The 20289-nt window shown below is 37.6% G+C and overlaps 1 protein-coding gene across 6 annotated transcripts in view; it reads left to right on the forward strand.

Moving 5' to 3' along the window:
• Window positions 1-19085, forward strand: part of NAV3 (neuron navigator 3) — an 832279-nt gene extending 813194 nt beyond the window's left edge. For all 6 annotated transcript variants that reach the window (XM_014531666.1, XM_005884144.2, XM_014531665.1 and 3 more), the window contains 6 exons: window positions 2694-2848; window positions 4569-4640; window positions 5227-5423; window positions 6488-6606; window positions 11566-11769; window positions 16508-19085. In XM_014531666.1, the coding sequence (XP_014387152.1) occupies window positions 2694-2848; window positions 4569-4640; window positions 5227-5423; window positions 6488-6606; window positions 11566-11769; window positions 16508-16627 (867 nt within the window). In that variant the 3' untranslated portion in view covers window positions 16628-19085. The remainder of the gene's footprint in view (window positions 1-2693; window positions 2849-4568; window positions 4641-5226; window positions 5424-6487; window positions 6607-11565; window positions 11770-16507) is intronic.
• Window positions 19086-20289: the final 1204 nt, after the last annotated feature.

The following is a 20289-nucleotide window of genomic DNA, read 5'->3' on the forward strand; positions in this document are numbered from 1 at the left end:
CTGCAATTTTTTCTCATTACTTTCTGCACTAGATCAAAAATCTTGCCACACTTCTCTATCTATATCAAGACCCATAGTGTGTTTTGGCTTCAACAAATTCAGTATTCTTTTGACTGGTTTATTTTTCTCCTTTACAATATACTTAATACATTTTGAAATTATAATTTTGACCACATTACTCAGATTTACAAAACATTCAATGTCTTATCATTGCCAATAGGAAGATTCCAGTAACCTCACTAATCATTCAAGATTGTGCACCTTCCTTTCTAATTTATTTACCATTATTTACATACAACACGTTTACAACTAGTTTTTTCCTACACGGGTATCATATTTTTGTGTTTCTGTCTTTAATTGTTCTTCTCCTTATATTTGGAAAATTCTTCTATTTTTAAGATCAAAACATTACTCAATATTACAAATAAAGGATTAATAGCAGTAATCCTGCCACCAAAAAGTCTTTTCCAGCAGCTACAAGTGATTCATTTTAGATAAAAACTCTCAGCCAAGTGGGAATAGAAGGATCATACCTCAACATAATGAAGGCCATATAACAAACCTACAGCCAACATCATACTCAATGGGCAAAACTTAAATCCATTTCCCCTAAGAACAAGAGCAAGACAGAGATATTTGCTTTCACTACTCTTATTCAACATAGTACTGGAAGTTCTAGCCACAGCTATCAAACAAGAAGAGAACATAAAAGGCATCCAAATTGGAAAGGAGGAAGTAAAACTCTCATTATTTGCAGATGACATGATATTGTACATAGAAAACCCTAAAGACTCTACCAAAAAACTACTGGATTTAATAAATGAATTTGGCAATGTAGCAGGATACAAAATCAACACCCAAAAAATCAATGGCTTTTTTTATACACCAATAATGAATTCTCAGAAATGAAAACTAAAAAAAAAAAATCCCATTTACCATTGTAACAAAAAAATTAAAATACCTAGCAATAAACTTAACCAAGGAGGTAAAACACCTGTACTTGGAAAACTACAGGACTTTGAAAAAAAAAGATAGAAGATACAAACAAGTGGAAGTATATACCGTGTTCATGGATTAAAGAATTAATATCATTAAAATGTTCATACTACCCAAAGCAAAGTATAGATTCAATGTAATCCCTATTAAAACACCAATGGTATATTTCACAGATCTAGAACAAATACTCCAAAAATGTATATGAAACCAAAAAAGACCCCTAACAGCTGTAACAATCTTTAAAAAGAAGAACAAAGTGGGAGGGATCACAAACCAGATATCAAGTTATACTACAAAGCAACTATAATCAAAACAGCTTGGTACTGGCACAAGAACAGGCATATATATAGTTTGACAGGACAGAATAGAGAACCCAGAAATCAACCCAAGCCATTATGTTTAATTAGTATTTGACAAAGGAGGCAAGAGCATACAATGGAGTAAAGACAGTCTCTTCAATAAATGGTATTGAGAAAATTGGGCAGGTACATGCAAAAAATAAAATGAAACTAGACCACCAACTTACACCATACACAGAAATAAACTCAAAATGGAGTAGACTTCATATTTTATAAATAAATGAATGACTCACTATAGCTAGATTATTGAAATAAATAAGGTAAATGAAATTCTCCAGACTATTCACCAGTTTAAACATCTTTTACTGCAATCTCTGATTTTGGCAATATGCTATGTGATTGGTTCAATATAAGGTAAATAGTATACTGGTTCTTTAATAAATTTTATATTTGAACTTGAATATATTATTAAGTGCCTCAAAAACCCAGGTTATTGTCATTTATCCCTTTCTACATTTAGTTTTAAAAGTGGTCTTACAGAGTGAGTTGCCTCTGGGGTGAGCAGTTCCCATATTTACCTAGCTGCCAGAAATAGAGGTCATGGAATTGTTTTTAACCCTGAGCAAGACTTACAAATTGAAAATGTCATTGTAAATATGCAAATATTATGGAAATGTTCTTACTGATTAGGATAATTCTAAGAAACCTAATTATGTTCCTGGCCTACCCATCTGTGAGAGCAGTCAATCAGTGAACTGGTTATCCTACTTAGATTAAAAGCTATTAGAAAGGAATAATGCCTGTAAAAGAACCAAGAAACTCAAGAAATGCCAAATGCTAATGTCCACCAACCCAGTGAAATATAATAAGTTTTGTCTTTATTTATAATTATAGCAGCTGCATGCAGATTAGAAATAAGTAAATAAATAACCACAGTTTATCTGAATTTCAGGGCAGCACTTTCAGATGCACCCCATTGAAATGAATTGGAATAAAAACATTTAGAGTATATGTGGAAATTTAAGGGTGCCATTTTTTAATCATACTTGTAATCATAAGGTTTGCTAAAATCCACTTTTATCATTGACATTTCAAAAACAGGGATAAAGTCTCAATGTTTGTAGTTTATCCTAAGAACTCATATCAGGAACTCTCTTTTTGCTCTTCATTGGGGGAGAAGACAACTGGGAAATATGCCTTGGTGTTTACAGTTGTATATTTGTTTTGGGTGTTTCATACTGGCTTTGTAGAATAAGTTTTTTATCAATGGACCAAGCTATGAGTGTTAATCAAAGATACAGGATGGAAGACAAAGTCTGCTATTCATAAAATATGAAATTCTCGCCAGTGGTATAAAATACACCATTGACGTGTTTGTTTTCTTTATTTTTTATAAAGGAATTGCAACAGTATCTAGCTAGCCTGGCTGAACAGTGCAGTGCTGACAATAATGGTGTAGAGCTCCCAGTTGTAATAATTCTTGATAATCTCCATCATGTGGGCTCTTTGAGTGATATCTTCAATGGTTTCCTCAACTGCAAATACAACAAATGGTATGTTTATGAAATATTTTGAATGATGAAACATAAAAAAAGTGATCAAATATGCTTTCTTGTGTCTTTATACCTCTTAAGACCTATACAGGTGTCATTAATTTGAGAAGCCTTCATTAATATTACACATTTCTAAAAAGCATTCTCTATGTATTTCTTAGAAAATCTACTTATTCATTCAATAACTATGTCCCAGGCATGTTTATGGGAACATGATTTGCCTGATGATGTTAGCTTCAGCAAATAATCAGGAGGTCTGGGAGACTATGTCAATGATAGAATGTTTGAGTCAGGAGAATGAAGAACTAGAATGAGTCTTTAGAGCTCCGCTTTCATTCTTAGTCCATATCAACGTTTAAATTCAACCTTTCTATAGAAACAAATTTAGTACATTCAGATGTACCTCTCTCCATTAATGAGTGTAATTTTTAACTATTAAAGTGAAAGGAAAGGTTGAAATAGAGCATAAAAATATCTGAAAATCCACTTAAGACTCACTAGCATGGCTCTAAAAAAAAGACATATAAGTGCAATAACAAGCATTAGTTTTAATGGTGCAAGTATTCCAATTAATCTCTGCTAGAGTTTTTTTTTAAATTTTTTAATATAGATAGTATCTTTTAATATAGATATTGTCAGTATTTACTTAATAAATACTGACACAAAGATACAAATTCTTTCATGCTATTAAGAACCTTTAAAATAACTGTGAAGTAATAAAAGAGGGAAAATAAATGAATTTGATTATAAGCATGAGAATCATAAGATGTTAGAGTGGAATGAGACCAGTGTGATTTTTCTGTCTAATCTTTTTATTTTATAGATGCATAAACTTAGGCTCAGAGAGGTGAAAGGAGTTTTCAGGGGTGAGATAGGTGTGTTTAGGAAATTTTAAAGTTATGGGGTCCATGGAAAAAAGCACAGGGCTACAGAGCTGCAAAAGGGTACACTTCCGTAAGACAAGGGAGCTGGGAGTGGCAGGAGGTATATTTCCTTGAGATAAGGAAAGTTGGGAGTTGAAAAGGTACACATTTACAGAATAAAGGCAAGGAAGCCCCTCATTCAAAGAGGGAGGACGAAAAGCCCAGAGGAAATAGGAGAACAATTAAGGAGAAGGAGGGAATTCAAGTACTTCACAGAGGCTTGAGCTCAGGAGTTGCTATAGTGACCAAATCAAAGGGGAATAGTGACCAATCAGAGGAGATATTGAGGCACAAAAACTGCAGCCTTTATAAACCCTGGAAAAAGGGACTCCATGAGACCCTTTCCCCCTCCCCATGTGGGAGTCTGTGCTATGGGAGTCTGTGCTGTGGGACTTTTTCCCTCACCCCACATGGGAGTCTGTGCTTGTTTCTCAATAAATTCCCACCTTTGCTAAACCATCCTCCGTCCATGGTTTCATTCTTCAACTCCAATGGACAAAGAGCTCTTGGGAAGCCATCCTGCCCAGGGGAACACTTTGCATTTCCAATCCAAATTTCCTGTTTCAGAGGGAAAATGATTTGCCCAGAATTGGAGAGCTGAACTTACAACACCAAATCTTAATTTCCAGTTCAATAATCTTTGTCGTTTTGCAATGGAACATTACAAAATTACCCTTTTAAAGCTTAATTATATATGGAATAATCACATTTATCTAAATTGTTTTCTAAGACAATTTAATATATTAATCTATTTTACCATCAGTACATCTGCATATTCTACTCTCTTTTCCCCCCAGTCCATATATTATTGGAACAATGAATCAGGGAGTTTCTTCATCACCAAATCTAGAGCTGCATCACAATTTCAGGTAAAGATAAATTGAATGCTTTGTTTTTCGGTTTTTGGAGGGTGTGTTGTTGTTTTTTTCCTTGTCTTTCTCTCTTTGTTTTTTGTGGTTGTTTTTCCATTTGTGCATTGACAGACCCTGCCTGTGGTGACCTGTGGTGTGAAAATAATTCTCACTTCGTATGACACTCTTTCTCAAGCAGACTTTGTAGGATCCTCAACCTGTAATCAGAAGTGTTTCTTTAAAAAAAAGAAAAGAAAAGAAATGTTTTTCCTGCTCACTTTGTCACTAGCTAAAGCAGAGCACTTTTCCTAAGTGTGAGGAGTGTGGAGAGAGTTCCTATTTTAGGACCTGCGATTCTCCGGCAGAAGAGTGCTCCGTGTGGATACTCCCACTCACTTCTCAGGCACAGGAGCTTCTCTTTATCTCAAAAGGAAGAGTTAGTTACATAATAGCTCTAATGCTAATAGACCTCTTCGCCCCTTTGATTATTAAAATGTGGCCACCAATTGACAAAGGAACTCTATATTGGAAAGATGATTATTATGGACTTAAAATTTAATTATGCAAAGATTTCTGATTTTCTTTTTTCTTTTTCTTTTTATAGGTGGGTACTATGTGCAAACCACACTGAACCAGTGAAAGGCTTCTTAGGCAGATATCTTCGAAGGAAACTAATAGAGATAGAAATTGAAAGGAACATCCGCAATAATGACCTAGTCAAAATTATAGATTGGATTCCTAAGACATGGCATCATCTCAACAGTTTTTTGGAAACACATAGTTCTTCTGATGTTACCATTGGTGAGTTGCAAAATTGCAATATGCCATTTGCTAGGAACTAAGAGTACATGGTGAAGATGACCAGATTGGATGGTAGAAAATAACAAGTGAAGCTTATGTGTTTCAAGCTTCCAAAGATTTGTTTTCTTTCTTTCCCTCTGAAAGTTTGCCTTCTTCTAAGTTTTGGATCTCCAATTTGTCTGACAATTGTGGTTTACTAAGATATTACTGAGATCGAATAAGTTTAAAATAGACAGATATTCTAAAAATCAGATAACCATCTATAATAATAAAAGCATAATATGCTAATTAGACTGGACAGCCAAATGACCTTCTGGACATCCTTCCAGATGAAGCCACCAAGGCGGGAGCCAAGGCAGAGGGGGTTAGGTGCAATCAGGCAGGCAGGCAGAGGGGGTTAGGGGCAATCAGGCAGGCAGGCAGAGGCAGATAGGGATGATCAGGTGGGCAGGCGAGTGGTTAGGGGCAATCAGGCTGAAAACAAATTTTAGCTAATGGCGCATATCAAATATAGTTGTGAGAGAAGATTTTAGGGATAATTTAGATATTTTATAGTTAATTCATGTATTTTATATTTTTCATGAAGACAAAATTGTTTGAATTATTTCTCTGTAGTTGGTGTACATTGTTTTTTTTATATATTTCTTCTTATGTTGCATGCATAAAAGTCCATTTTCCATTGTTATGGATCATAAAGACATACTCAATAAAGACAGTATAGATTAGAAAAATGAATGACATATTTTATATTTGGAAATTCATTTTCAGCACTTTTCATTATTTGTAAAATAGGGCAGGTTGATTAGATTATGACCTTTAAGGTTTCTCCTAACTCTAATATATTATGTCATTTATTAAGATTTTAATGTAAAAAGAAAAGGAAGTCCAAAGGAGATTTGCTCTTTAGTAAAATATACTTTAATAGTAATCAAGCTTGCCAACATTAAAATTTTCTAAGAATCCTCAAGAAATATATTACTTCCCCCTATATTGTGTCTAAATGTGTGTTTAGATTGTTAAATACAATTATTCTCAATAATATTTTGTTATTTGTTTCTTTTCAGGTCCCCGACTTTTCCTTTCTTGCCCCATGGATGTAGAAGGTTCTAGAGTGTGGTTCATAGATCTCTGGAACTATTCTTTGGTACCTTATATTCTGGAGGCAGTAAGAGAAGGTCTTCAGGTACTCAATTTTATTTACTGTTTTAAAATCATCATTAATTTAAGCACAGGAAAAGATACTAAACATCGCTAGTTATTAGATAAATAAAATAAAAAGCACAGTGAGCTACCACTACAAACCCATTGAAATGGCTTTAAAAGTGTTTTTACTGTCAATATGAAGGGCTGGGGAGAATGTGGAGTAACTGAAAAAAATTCATACGGCTGGTAGGGATGCAAAATAGTTCAGCCACTCTCGACAATAGTATGACAGCTTTCTCTAAAGTTAAGCATACATTTTTCATACGACCCAACAACTTATTTCTGGGTATTTTTCCTGGATAAATGAAAATATATTGTTCACACAAAAATCTACACATGTTTGTATCAGCATTATTTAACATCACCAAAACTGACAACAACTCAAATGTCCTTTAGTGGGTAAGTGGTTAAACAAACTGTGGTATATCCATGCCAAGAAATACTACTTAAAAAAATCATTAATTTATAAGCAAAAACATTAATTTCTCAGGGTATTTATGCAGAAAACTAAAGACATGAACAATATAAATATAGTGGTAAACTTTTAAAGAGCATCTAGTATATAATACTTTTGCCTGTTCTGAGAATAAATATTTAGGAGAAAGAGAAAGCACAATTATTTCAACAACTACACATTTAAGGCCAAATTTATTGCCATGGGTGTTTTCAGACTATTCTTATTAAGTAGCCCATAATTGCAGAGCTCTACATCTTATAAATCAGGCATGTTTACATGAACCTTGATCATTTATTCTCTTATCATATAGTTTACAACAAGTCGTCTTTGTTTATAGGTCCCCTGTTTTTAGTATGCTTTATTGTTTAAAGCCCATTAACATCACTTGTGAGATTCTGTACTGTTTTTGAGAGAGTGCTCTTAAGTCCTAAGGCAGTTCTATGACAAGTTGGTTTAGCACCATCTCTGCTATTCCTCTCTAACGCCCTGCAGCCAGCCCTTCTATTTACTCTTAACTAAAAGGTCAAAACATGTTACTAACAAGAAAACCTTCTTTCTTCAACAAAATATACTATCCCTTTTCCATTAGTCTTGCTATTTCCTTAAATTGGAGTTGAAATTTCATGAAACTGTAGAATTACAAAACTCAAGGTTGAAATGTTAAGTTTTGTGTCACATAATTGCCTAACTCATTATAGAAGAATCCAATCTTCTTTTCAATAACTCAGCCAAGGTTTAGGCAGTTTTTGCTTAGGCATGATTATTTTGATTATTATAACTGTTATTAGAATTAAGACATAGCTTTCCGTATTTTGTCATCTGCAATACTGTATTGTCTTTGTTTTACTGTCCAAAGGATTAGTTATCTGTTTTCTTTCATTTTACTTTCTTTGATCTTCATGTCCTCCTCATCTAACTAGCATGGCATGGCAGTATTTAGAACTATCATGATGGTTCTGATGTACGTGACAAATATTATGGGGATGTTCTGACCCCTCAGATCCCAGAAAATGTGGTCAATTGGTTCTACTCCAGATTTAAATAACCTAATTTCATAATTTTAAGGAAATGAGCTAATATAAACCAGAAAGTGGCTCTAATAAAGTAAAATAAAAACTATACCTAAAGTTTTAATTTTTTGGATATAAAATATCACTTCTCAGGATTCCTCTACAAATATGTTGCCTAAGATGTAAGTTGGGTCTCTCACTTTCCATCATTTATACCCAAAAATATGTTTATGAAAATTTACCTATAATATTCTAGAAGTAATCATTTTAAAACTTACTATTTAAATGAGTTGTTTGTTCTCTAGCTACTTTGAGTATTAATGAGCTACCACCCATGTTTTTACATATGAAATGCTTCTTGTTTCATGTGTTTGCTAAGACATAGAAAGAAAAATAAGCTTTTCAATAATTCAAAAACCTTAAAACAATTAGAGTGCTTAGATCTCATTTCTTTAAAGTGCATGTATTTTTTAAATATTTAAATCAATATTATTTATAAAACACTATCCTGAGAATTATAATTCTATAAAGCTTCCATTTGGAGAAAAGTAATACCAGCTTCCCAACTAGAATTGAAAGATATTTCAAAATTATTTTTGTAAAAGGGATAAAAATGTTCAAGTGTCTTGCTGTGGTTGTGGATGTTTAACAGTAGGTCAGTGTGAATGCTGAATCAACTGTGATGAAAGGAGTTTGGGAGAAAAGTCCAGCACATGGGAAAGATGAAAAAGGAAAACCCTGTGGTGGTAGACAGTTCTGTTTGCTGCTGAAGGCTGTACTAAGCCCGAAGTCCACTGGCAGATGATGCTCCTCAGTGGTCTATATATGTCTTCTGGAGGAGTGGGAAGGAAAGGAATGTCAGGAACCCTTTCCTTAGATCTCACTACTGCAGCAAAGAGCCTTGAGCAAGACGTGGGAAAACTAAGCCTGATTGCAAAGATGAAACTCTGAGTGGAGAGTAATAGAAAAATATCTTTTTAAATGAAGGCTGATGCTTTGGTGAAGAACCATATGGGGAGTACTCTCTGCCAGATGTTCTAGTTGGAAAAACATCAGTGATGCAGAGGATCCTGGTTTTTATTCTGGTGATTCTATGTTTCTTGAAATGTCAATGATGAGTTCTTTTCATTCTGAATATTTAAATTTATCTTTTTTTTCAATTATTTTTAAATCTGTTAAATTCTAAAATACAAAATCAGGCTTGTTTACCTTTATATTGGTAAACCTCCTATTTTGCTGCCCTAAATGATTATTTAAAAGGTTGGCATAGTTGATTCTAGACTTTCATAACCTTTTTATAACATTTGCTTTCCAAGAATTACACATTTTTCTTCAATTAGCTTAAGTTATATAGCAGCCTATATTTATATCCTCTATAAAGTAAGTTTTTAACTAAAAGAACAACTGCTCCAAAACAAGAGAACTATTTAAAAAAAAAATCTAATGATTGCTACCCCTACCATCATCTCCTAAGGAAACATGCAGATACCAGGACCTTGGTTCCTTTTTTTTTTTTTACTAACAGGGGAGGAATGGACCAAGGAAAGGAAGGAGGGGATATGATGTGCAGGAAGGTCAGGGAGTGTGTGTGAGACAGACAGAGAAAGAGACGGAGAGAGAGGGAGGAGAGAGAAACTGTGTTGATGGAGACATTTTGGCTTTTTGGCTTCCTGAGTTCAAGAGGTTATCACCAACTACTTTGCTTTCATATTTTTATGTAGCTTATTTAATAAATTCAGAGTTAGACCAACTCTGCATACATCTTGTCCAGGAGAAACCCAAAAGACAATTCCAAGGTTTCATTGTTTACCATATTGTTTTGTCTTATTGAACCACAACAAGTCACACAGAACAGCCCAGAGTATGCCATCTGGGACCAAATATATACCTGGTAACCAGGATTGGCCTCAAGAAAGCACATCATGGGGAGATTGGAAGGAAATTAGAGAACTGGTGTACCCACATTACTGCTCTCTTAACTGCAACTTTTCTCTCTCTCCCCATGTGGCCTTACATATTTTTACAGTCTCCTCAGTGTGCCCTGCCAAGTAGGGTTTTTAACATCTCGAATTCATCTTCTCTCTTCTACTCCAGTGCCAGTACTTTAGCCAGGTTTTATCACCGTTTTATTATTGACTATTCCCTCCATATGTGTCCTCACAAAGGTGATGCTTTTGTTTCCCATTTTGTTTTCCTTTTTTAGTAGTGACCTCATAAGTAAACATCTAAAAAGAGTTTTTACAGGAAACAATGAGATTATTAGATGAAGTTAATCTAAAGAAAATGGTTATCAGAGAAAGTATTCTTTTTTTAATATTTTTATTGATTTTAGAGAGGAAGGGAGAGGGAGAGAGAGAAATAGAAACATCAATGATGAGAGAGAATCATCGATTGGCTGCCTCCTGCACACCTCCTATTGGGGGATCAAGCCCACAACCCGGGCATGTGCCCTTGATCAGAATCAAACCTGGACCCTTCAGTCCAAAGGCCGACACTCTATCCACTGAGCCAAACCAGCTAATCAGAGAGGAAGTATTCTTATTCTCTCAGTAACGTTGAGTTAAACAGAGAAAAAGAAGTCTCTTTTCTTTTATTAATCATCTTTCCAAAGTACACTTTAGTAGAGAGCTCTACTCAGTGTCTAGCATAGCTTTATTCAATTCTCCATAACTGGAACTTTTCTTTCTCAACTTTGAGGGTTGTTTTTTTTTGGTTTGTAAAATTACTAAAAAAGACAAATGTGGTATGCCTGGATGGTGTGGCTCAGTGGTTGAGCATTGACCCATGAACCAAGAGGTCACCAATTCCATTCCCAGTCTGGGTTGCAGGCTCAATCCCCAGTAGGGGGCATGTAGGAGGAAGCCATTTGATGTTTCTCTCTCATCAATTTTCTATCTCTCTCCCTCTCCCTTCCTCTCTCTGAAATCAATAAAAACATATTTTTTAAAAAGATAAATGTGGGTAGTCATTTCAACATGTGAAAATAAACCTCCCTCACACTCTTCCCCAAATGCTGATCATCTCTCCCCTATATTTAGCTTAATTTTGTCTAGCCTTCAAATTTAAAGTGATCTACGGAGCTATGTAGACAGCTATATGTTTACAGTATGACAAATTGTATGTGCACAGTAATTCCCTTGAAAGGCCCATAAAAACTCAGTGTGCAAAGGAATCACTCAATTAGTAGTCACCTTTTTTACTAAATAGAAATGCATTTTATTTATTATTTTTAATTTTTATTGCTATTTTTAAAATGTGTCTTTATTGTTGAATGTATTACAGATGTCCCCCTTTTTCCCTATTGCCTCCCTCCACCCTGCACCCATCTCCCACCAGGCCTTTACCACACTATTGTCTGTTCCATGGGTTATGCATATATGCATAAAAGTTCTTTGCTTAATCTCTCCCCACCCACCCCCACCTTCCCTCTGAGTTTCATTTCATATGTGCTAAGTATGTGATCCCCTTTTAGATGTATGGGAAACGGGCACCTTGGGAAGATCCCTCAAAGTGGGTGCTTGATACCTACCCATGGAGCTCAGCATCTCTGCCTCAGGAGGGCCCAGCATTACTTCAGTTGCGACCAGAAGATGTTGGGTATGAGGGTTGCATCTCCACTAAGGAAGCCACAACCTCAAAGCACATTCCACAGACTGATACAGAGGGGGATCCCCTGGTAAGAAGCTGATGTATGATTCTTCCTATAAAATCGTGATGACAGTGTGTAGTCATTAGTATTTAGTCATTTACATCAAAGACAATAATTGTCTTGGGTAATATTTGGGATTGTTCTGAAATTGATACTCAGTTTTAACTATTTTTCCTTTGGCCCACTTTCATTGGCTGAATTTCTTAAAACAAAAGACCAAACGTGTATGCTTAAAAATAATCAAGAAACACTGAAAGCAGGATGAACTTTATGACCATAATTTTCTCTTGTTATGCATAAAACTTTATAAAAATATGATTAAATTTTTAGATTGCATGACTAAATTCACTTGGTATTTAAAAAAAATTGAATTTTGTTCTTAAATAAGAAACAAAAATAAAATAATATAATCTACCCTTGGAGAACTAAAGAATATCTATATATATAAAAGCCAAGTGACCAGAAAGACTGAATGACTGGCCAACCAGCCTGATCGGGGCCCTGATTGGCCCTCCTAAATCTCCTAAAGCCCCTCCCCAAGGCCAGCCCTGTCCCCATCAGCCCTCCCTTTGAGGGCGGGACTGGCCAACCTTCCTCGAGCCCTCCCTCCACATCCCCTCCCGCTGACCGAACCCCACCCATGCACAAATTCATGCACTGGGCCTCTAGTTTTACATATATCTTCTAGTCTGACTAAATTTAAAATTCGTTTTCTGTTGCCTTCAGTAAAGAATAAACTAACTTAGAAATCAAAGGGATGTTATTCTCACTGCCTTATTCAATTTACAATTGTGGATTGCTTAACAAAAGTTGGTAAAACTCCAAAGTATGAATACTCTGAAGATATTAAGTACATGGTATTATTAGGAAAAGACTTTATTTTTATGTATTTATTTTTTATTCTAGATGATTTTCTATAGAATGATATTAAACGTAATGTGTTTGTTGGATTACCATTCTATGACTAAAGAGATTATTGGACATCCATACCAGTACAAAAAGAAAACATAATGAAATAAAGACCATTACATTACTTAAAACAAATAAAAAGGGAATTGTTAAAATCATAATCTATAACTATATATCCAAACACATAAAATGACTTGATATTTATGGAGCACTTACACTAACAACCCCTACACATATATATCATCATCATTTCAGTTTATCATTATTAATGTTTTGGGTGTTACATTTGAACAATCTGATAAATTTTCAAGATCCTTTTCCCAATAAGATGCATACACACACAAACTTTTGCATAAAATTTCAAAGAATTCTATAATGTCACAGAAGTATATACTAGACTTTCTGAAGTTCAGGGCTCTCCTATTTAGGACTTTTGACCTAAACTATTTACTACGTAAGGACCTGGGCTCACATTTATATAAAAGGGACCTGACCCTTTAGCTTATACATAAGTTAACAGTAGTGGCGGAATTGATTTGAATCTCGCATAATTGTGATTATACACTAAATAATTGCTGACAGAATGGTTAAAATTTAATAGAGTAAATATAAGCCCTAGGGCACAAATAATGGGTTATTTCACATGAATTTTTATAAATTTCATTCTACCCTTACATTTTCATGTTCTGTGTCTGTTTCAGATAAGGAGAAGTGTTTTTAAAGTTTATTTTCAGAGTTACTCTGTAGAGCATGGGACCCCTAGGGGATGTCCTCGACTTCAGCTAATTCCATTAACACTCTTTTCCCTGGCTCTGAATGCTCCTGTCTGGTATATGGAAAAGAGATCCAGGATCTCCCATTCTGAGTGAAAATTGGGGTAAAAAATACCCTGATTCCTAAACTGTTAAGAATCTGAATAATCGAGGGGTTATGATATAGGACATGTTACAAGGCAAAGGACTTATCATCTAAAAATAATTCTTTGAATCAGGCACATTCTTGTACAAAAGTAAATATTTTTTTCTCTATATTTCTATAATTATTAATGTAGGATAAAAATATATTTGCAGTCCAATTTAAATCAAATGTTAGGGGAAAATCTGCTATTTAATGTCAGAAGTATTTTTTTCAATCCAAACAAAGATGCAGGTTTTTGGCATAGCTCACTGTATTTTTTAAAATATAATGTGTGGCCCTAGCCGGCTTGGCTCAGTGGATAGAGCGTCAGCCTGCGGACTGAAGGGTCCCAGGTTCGATTCCAGCCAAGGGCACATGCCTGGGTTGCGGGCTCAATCTCCAGTGGGGTGCGTGCAGGAGGCAACCAATCAATGATTCTCTCTCATCATTGATGTTTCTATCTCTCTTTCTCTCTCCTTCTCCCTTCCTCTCTGAAACCAATAAAGAAATATAAAAAGAAAAAAAAAATAAAATAAAATAAAATATAATGTGTGTTAGTTATCAACAAGCTTATTCATTCTACAATTGTTAATATGTGATAAGTATGTACTTGGGGCTAAGCCTTGATGATCAGAGGATCAATGAGCTATCATTTTTTTATCTCAGGAAGCTCACAGTCCATCTATCTATCTAAATTACAGTAAAATAGTGATAGAAGTGCATGCTATATAAAGTTGTAAGTCCTTTGAGGAAGTTTCGACTAGGAGAAAGCTTCAAAGAGGAGATGCTTGAGCTAGGTCTGCAGGGATGAATAGAAGTTCATCATGTGGTTGGACAGAGGATATTCAAATTAAGGATACAGCAGGTGAAACATTGTGGAACAGTATAATAAAAACGATGAGTTTAGGAAACTATATACAAACTAGAGGCCCGGTGATTGAATTGGTGCATGGGTGGGGTCCCTCAGGGTGGCCTGCGGGGATCGGGCCCCAGCTCGCACCCCCAGACTCACAGCCCCAGCTCGAGCCCCCATCCTTGCAGCCCCATCTGACACCCCGCCATGGTCTGGCACCATCCGCTCACCTGCTCCACCATCCCACCGTGGTCCCTCTCTCATCGGGGCCCATCGGGGTCAGCAGCGTCTCCACTGCCGCCCATTGCCGGTGTCGTGTTGCTGACGCCCGCCTTGTTTCGCAGCGCCCCTAGTGGTCAGCGCATGTCATAGTGAGTGGTCAAACTCCAGGTCAGACACCCAGTCAAACAATTTGCATATTAGGCTTTTATTATATGGGATCAGTGGGATTAGAACAAAGAGGGCAGGAGGAATTAAAGCATTGGAGTGATTTCAAACATTTGTGACTAAGATGGCTTTATGACCCTTCAAACAGACCTCATTAACTATTTCTATTCTTAATAAATTAGGAGGGTGCTCAAAACAGAGATCTGTTGTACAAATCCTCTTCCCCAGGTGCTTGAACACAGAGCGAGCCATCTACTAACAGGGGAGGAATGGACCAAGGAAAGAAAGGAGGGGATATGATGTGCAGGAAGGTCAGGGAGTGTGTGTGAGACAGACAGAGAAAGAGATGGAGAGAGAGGGAGAGAGAAAAAACTGTGTTGATGGAGACATTTTGGCTTTTTGGCTTCCTGAGTTCAAGAGGTTATCACCAACTACTTTGCTTTCATATTTTTATGTAGCTTATTTAATAAATTCAGAGTTAGACCAAAAATTATATTGAAAACTATTTTCCTGAAGAATATTAAAATAACATCAAATATGCTATAACTGTCGCCTTTTTGTCAGAAAGGAATTGTTGCTGAACACACATTTTACACGGAGCACACAGCAGTCATAGCCTAACATATGACTACAGAATTCCTTTTTAGCTTTCTATGGGATCAGATTGCCTATTTCTCTATGTTGAGAAAAAAAGAACAACTTTGATGATTTTATAAGTTAATAAAAATGAGTATGCATTAAATAATATAAAGATTCTTATAATTCATAGAAACCCTTGATTAGAAAACAAGTCCACTACCTCCTGAAGACATGTGCCAATTTCTCTATGCTTCGTTGAACTGCTTCTCTACAATTCGCTTGTAAACAATCTTTCTTCTTACTTCCCTCTCTAACAAAGGATTTGAAGATCCATGGAAAGCCAAGCAAGGTGGCTGCCTTTCATTTTGTAATGCATGAAAATGCTACCTGACTTTCTCCCCGGGTGCCTTCCCGCCTCTGTCCCTTTTACTGGAACAAATATTGCCATTGTCCTGTATGGCTGGGAGACTCGGGACAGCCGCTACTGTTCCAGAAGGTGGTTTTTGTTGTCAGTGATAGATCAATCATATTTCAGCCAGAAACTCAACAACAGAAACTTGACAGTGATTGTTTCCTCCTCCCTCTTCAAACACTCATGGTCTGCTTCCTTCAGTCACCTCCTCCGGAGGCCGGCCCTCTGCAGCAGATGGTGTGCTGCGTGCAGCAGCTGGCTCCACTCCACGCCGCCCCCTCCTTCTCTCGGGACCGCGTGTGCGAGCCTGCCTGCGTGTGCGTCTGTGTGTGTAGGAGCACTCACGACTTTCAGTTGCCATTCAGTGCTTTCTGCTTCTCCCAGCCAAAAAGCTGGGAAGCTTGGCACGCTCTCCAGCCATGAGCCCAGATGTCCAGCTGTGATACAGTTTCCTTCCCAGCCTCCCTGCTGGAGCAGGATTCATTCACAACCCCGAATAAAAGAGTGATCTCGAGGCTTTATTTTGTCCTTACGGTTTGGTGTTGTAGTCCTATTTGGGAGAGATAGTGTAGGAGCCAGGGGCAACGAGTAAATCTAAAATCGTTTTCCCGTTTCACTTGGGTGGGATGAGACAGTTCCTCTGTATGGCTCGGGGCCTCATATTTTATGGGGCTGGCTTCCTCAATGCGTCATTGCCTGCATCCGATGTCTCTTTTTCTTTTCTTCAGATGAATATGCTAATGAAACTCCAAGAAGCAGCCAATTACTCCGGTACACAAAGCTTCGACAGCGATAGCACCAGCCACCATGAAGACAATTTGGATTCGGCTCTTGAATCTACCCTCTGAAAAAAGTTGCGGGGAAAGACTATGCTTTTTAAACATGTTTAAAAAGTAAGGTATTTTCACTAAAACCACTGCCAGTATGAAAGCACCTACCAAGGGTCCTGCCCCAGAGTCATGGTCTCCAAGGAGGCAGCAGAACTAAGTCTGAACCGCCAAGATGCTAAATTGAAATGGAAGCTTCACCTTCTTTTATTTCTAGGCCTTTTTATATCTGTGGAGTGATGTAAGACTCCCTTACTCAACTGGAAGGGACCCTAACAATAGGGCAACTGAATAGATTGCACATGGGATAGCCAAACTGGACTTAGTGTTTTTCCTCTTTAAACGTTTACAATACAGACCTTTTTTTGTCCCTTCATTTCGTTTCCTCTGGCAAACGGTCCTCCCCAAGCAGGGTTCATTCTTCTGACCCATCCAGCCTCCTTCATGCCACATGGTGCTGGCCACAGGGCTCCAGTAGTGTGTGTGTGTTGTGCGCTCACCCCATTCCAAAACCAGGCCGAGAGGCCAGTCCCCCGTAAGCACAAACGGAATTGTGCAACCACCAGAAAAGCACTACCGTGGCCCAGCTGGAGAGGTGCCAACTAATTCCTGAGCTCATGTCCTCGTGACGTGCTCCACCAACTGTCAGTATCTGAGTCACCGGTTTTATAAGGTTGTTTTTACCACTGGGGTCTTTTTAAGCCACCTGCCCACCCCCTTAACAAGAGTTTTATACCAATTATTCGTCAACACTGACAAAAGGCTTGCTTAGGGCTTTATTTGTTTGAGCCTTTTCAGTGAAAGAAGGAACATTTCCTATGGTGCTGTCTCGCTGCCTTAAAACAGATTTCTACAACAGTTTAAGTCCTAAACCATTGGTAATTCCCACTGTCTTTCATTTGCAACCAAGCAACAGCAGTTAACACAGTAGCCTCATCTCTAGAGCTCTTTTTGTTTTTCTAAGAAATGGATAGGAGAAAGATCAGTATTTTTTCCTTGTGACTAGATTGCTTTGCCTATCCTCAAGTATCCATGTAACCCAGAGACCCTCTCCAACCATCACTTAAAAGCTAAGACATGTGGCTAAATTCCATCCGGTTCCAGGTGAGAGAGTTTCTGGAGGTGGGAGATTTTGAATTCCTTCCCAGCAGAGCTGGAAGCACTAGATACAGCATGAGCACAACTATTTGGCTCCCCCCCCCATTCTTTATTATTATTATTATTATTATTATTATTAGTTTTTTCAGCATGTTGTTTCGATTGCTATTGGTGTACATGAGAAAGTCGGCATTCTAGAACACTGAGCAGTGACATCACTGTGGAAGAGGAGGCGTGGATACTGTAAAAGGTTAGATTTGCACAGTCTACTGGGTAGGTATTGTAAATAATAATTTTTAAAACTTGCACAAATCAAAACGAACACACACAAAATTGTATTTTATCCTGTTGGTGTTAAGAGGTGTTTCACTTACTGAGATTTCCTGTACGTTGCAAACAAATAACAGAATGCAAACCCTCAAAGCTGTTATTACCTGGTGTGTTTGTCCTGTATTTACAGTTGTTATGACTATGCAGGAGCTGTCAGTGCTAGCGTGAGCATGCTTCGAAACTGTACATGAAGCCAGTGCATTTTTGGAAAAGTGAAAATGCCCCACAGTGCATCTGTCATGGCAGGCTTTACAGAGAGTGCGTGAAAGCGGACTGGAGTCACTGCAGAAGTTACCACTGCGCACAGGTGTTAAGTCTATCAGACCCAAGGGCTCGGCCATGGTGTAGTCTTGTTCTGTGCGTGTGAAACTGTGTTTCTTTCAGGACGTGTAATTGGTGCTACTCTCTGCGACCACCGTGGGTCAGTTGCTCTAGAACAATAACAACAGTAGCCGTCTGTGCAGTTTTCAGAGTGTCACCGAATCTGTAGGTTCCACAAGGTGCTATTGCCCTAAGGGAAATTGGAGCTGCATTTATGCACAGAGAGTTGTCACCCTGACGTTGAAACCCCAAATGTGGATCAAATCCGTTGTGAAACATCGATATATGTAGCTGGATGAGTGACTAGTTACCCTCGTATCATACGTGACCTAAGGAAATTGCTAATCTTTCCCTGCCATTTTGAGAAACACAGTCCAAACATGATCATAAACAAATTCCTGCAATACATCCCAGTAGGTCCACCTAGTTTACAACTTAAACTAGTTTGTGAAGCATTTGTCTGTATACATTTTATATTTTGTACATTTTTGATGTAACATATCATGTAAATAGGCAGAAACAGTGAAATAAATCATCTGAAAAGTTTTGTAGTCTTTGTAAAGCCCCAACAATAAGTACTTAGTGTCAATGGACTTAACTGGATGATGTATTTTCTATTGGTTTATTGTTCCTTTAGCTTGTAAACCAGCTTGCATATATTTTTTTGCAAATGTGCACCCTGTATCTGTCTAAATTATTACTTTACCATTAAAGTGGAATTATTTATTGACAACAAGGTGTGGTGTTTGTATATGGAGAAAATTTGAATAATTATGCACCAAGAAGTATCAAGCTTTGAAACGTCATGTGCACCAGTAATATGACATCAAGAGGGATGTGTGTGAATTTTTAGTTTGCATACCGCATAGCCTTTATCAGGATTCAATTTGTAAATACAGTTGACCTTAAACATCTAGGTGGTTATGGGTACTGAGCCCATGCAGTGATAATTCTGCATATAATTTTTTAAAATTTATTTTTATTGTTGAGAGAATTACAGATGTTCCCAATTATCCCCCCTTTCCCCCCTCTACCTGGCTCCTGCTCCACTCCAGGCCTTCACCACACTATTGCCTGTGTTCATGGGCTATGCATATATGCATATAAGTTCTTAAGTCCTCCTTTGTGTCTGTGGGGGATTGGTTCCAGGACCCCCATACTAAAATCTGCTGTTGTCCAAGTCTCTTATATAAAACTAGAGGTCTGGTGCATGAAATTTGTGCACTTTGGGGGAGTCCCTCAGCCTGGCCTGCTCCCTCTTGCAGTCCAGGAGCCCTGGGGGGATGTCCAACTGACAGGCCCACTAAGCCATCAGTCAGACATCCTTAGTATTGCCACAGAGGCGGGAGAGGCTCCCACCACTGCCGCTGCTTTTGGCTTCTGGCTGAGTGGAGCTCCCCCTGTGGAAGCACACTGACCACCAGAGGCAGCTCCTGCATTGAGTGTCTGCCCCTTGGTGGTCAGTGTGCATCATAGTGACTGGTCATTCCACCATTCAGTCATTTGCATATTAGCCTTTTATTATATAGGATATGCTATAGATGAGGCCCCCTAGAACCATAAGAAATGCAAAAAATTCACTGTTAACTCATTCTAGAATTGCCTCCACTTAAAATCTAATTGCCCCCCTGTGGGGCATGTGCTGCACCTTGGGAACCACTGGGCTTGACACATTTCCTCTCTGAGCTTCATTTCTGAATACAAACACATATACCATGGGGATTGTAATCTCTTCTCCGCCTACCTCATTGGGTTGTCATGAAGAGGTTCTGATCTAATAAACCCAGAAATGTTTAATCAAGTAAGTGATGTCTAAACGGGAAGGGATTGTTATTTTTAAGCCCACAGGTACCCTCACAGGTAGCAGGTGCTGATTAGAGGAGGAGGGTATGATTGTTTCCTGGGACTGTAGCTATGGAAGCTTTGCAGAGGGT

This window comes from Myotis brandtii, unplaced genomic scaffold (genome assembly GCF_000412655.1).
Source record: "Myotis brandtii unplaced genomic scaffold, ASM41265v1 scaffold82, whole genome shotgun sequence".
Taxonomy (NCBI): domain Eukaryota; kingdom Metazoa; phylum Chordata; class Mammalia; order Chiroptera; family Vespertilionidae; genus Myotis; species Myotis brandtii.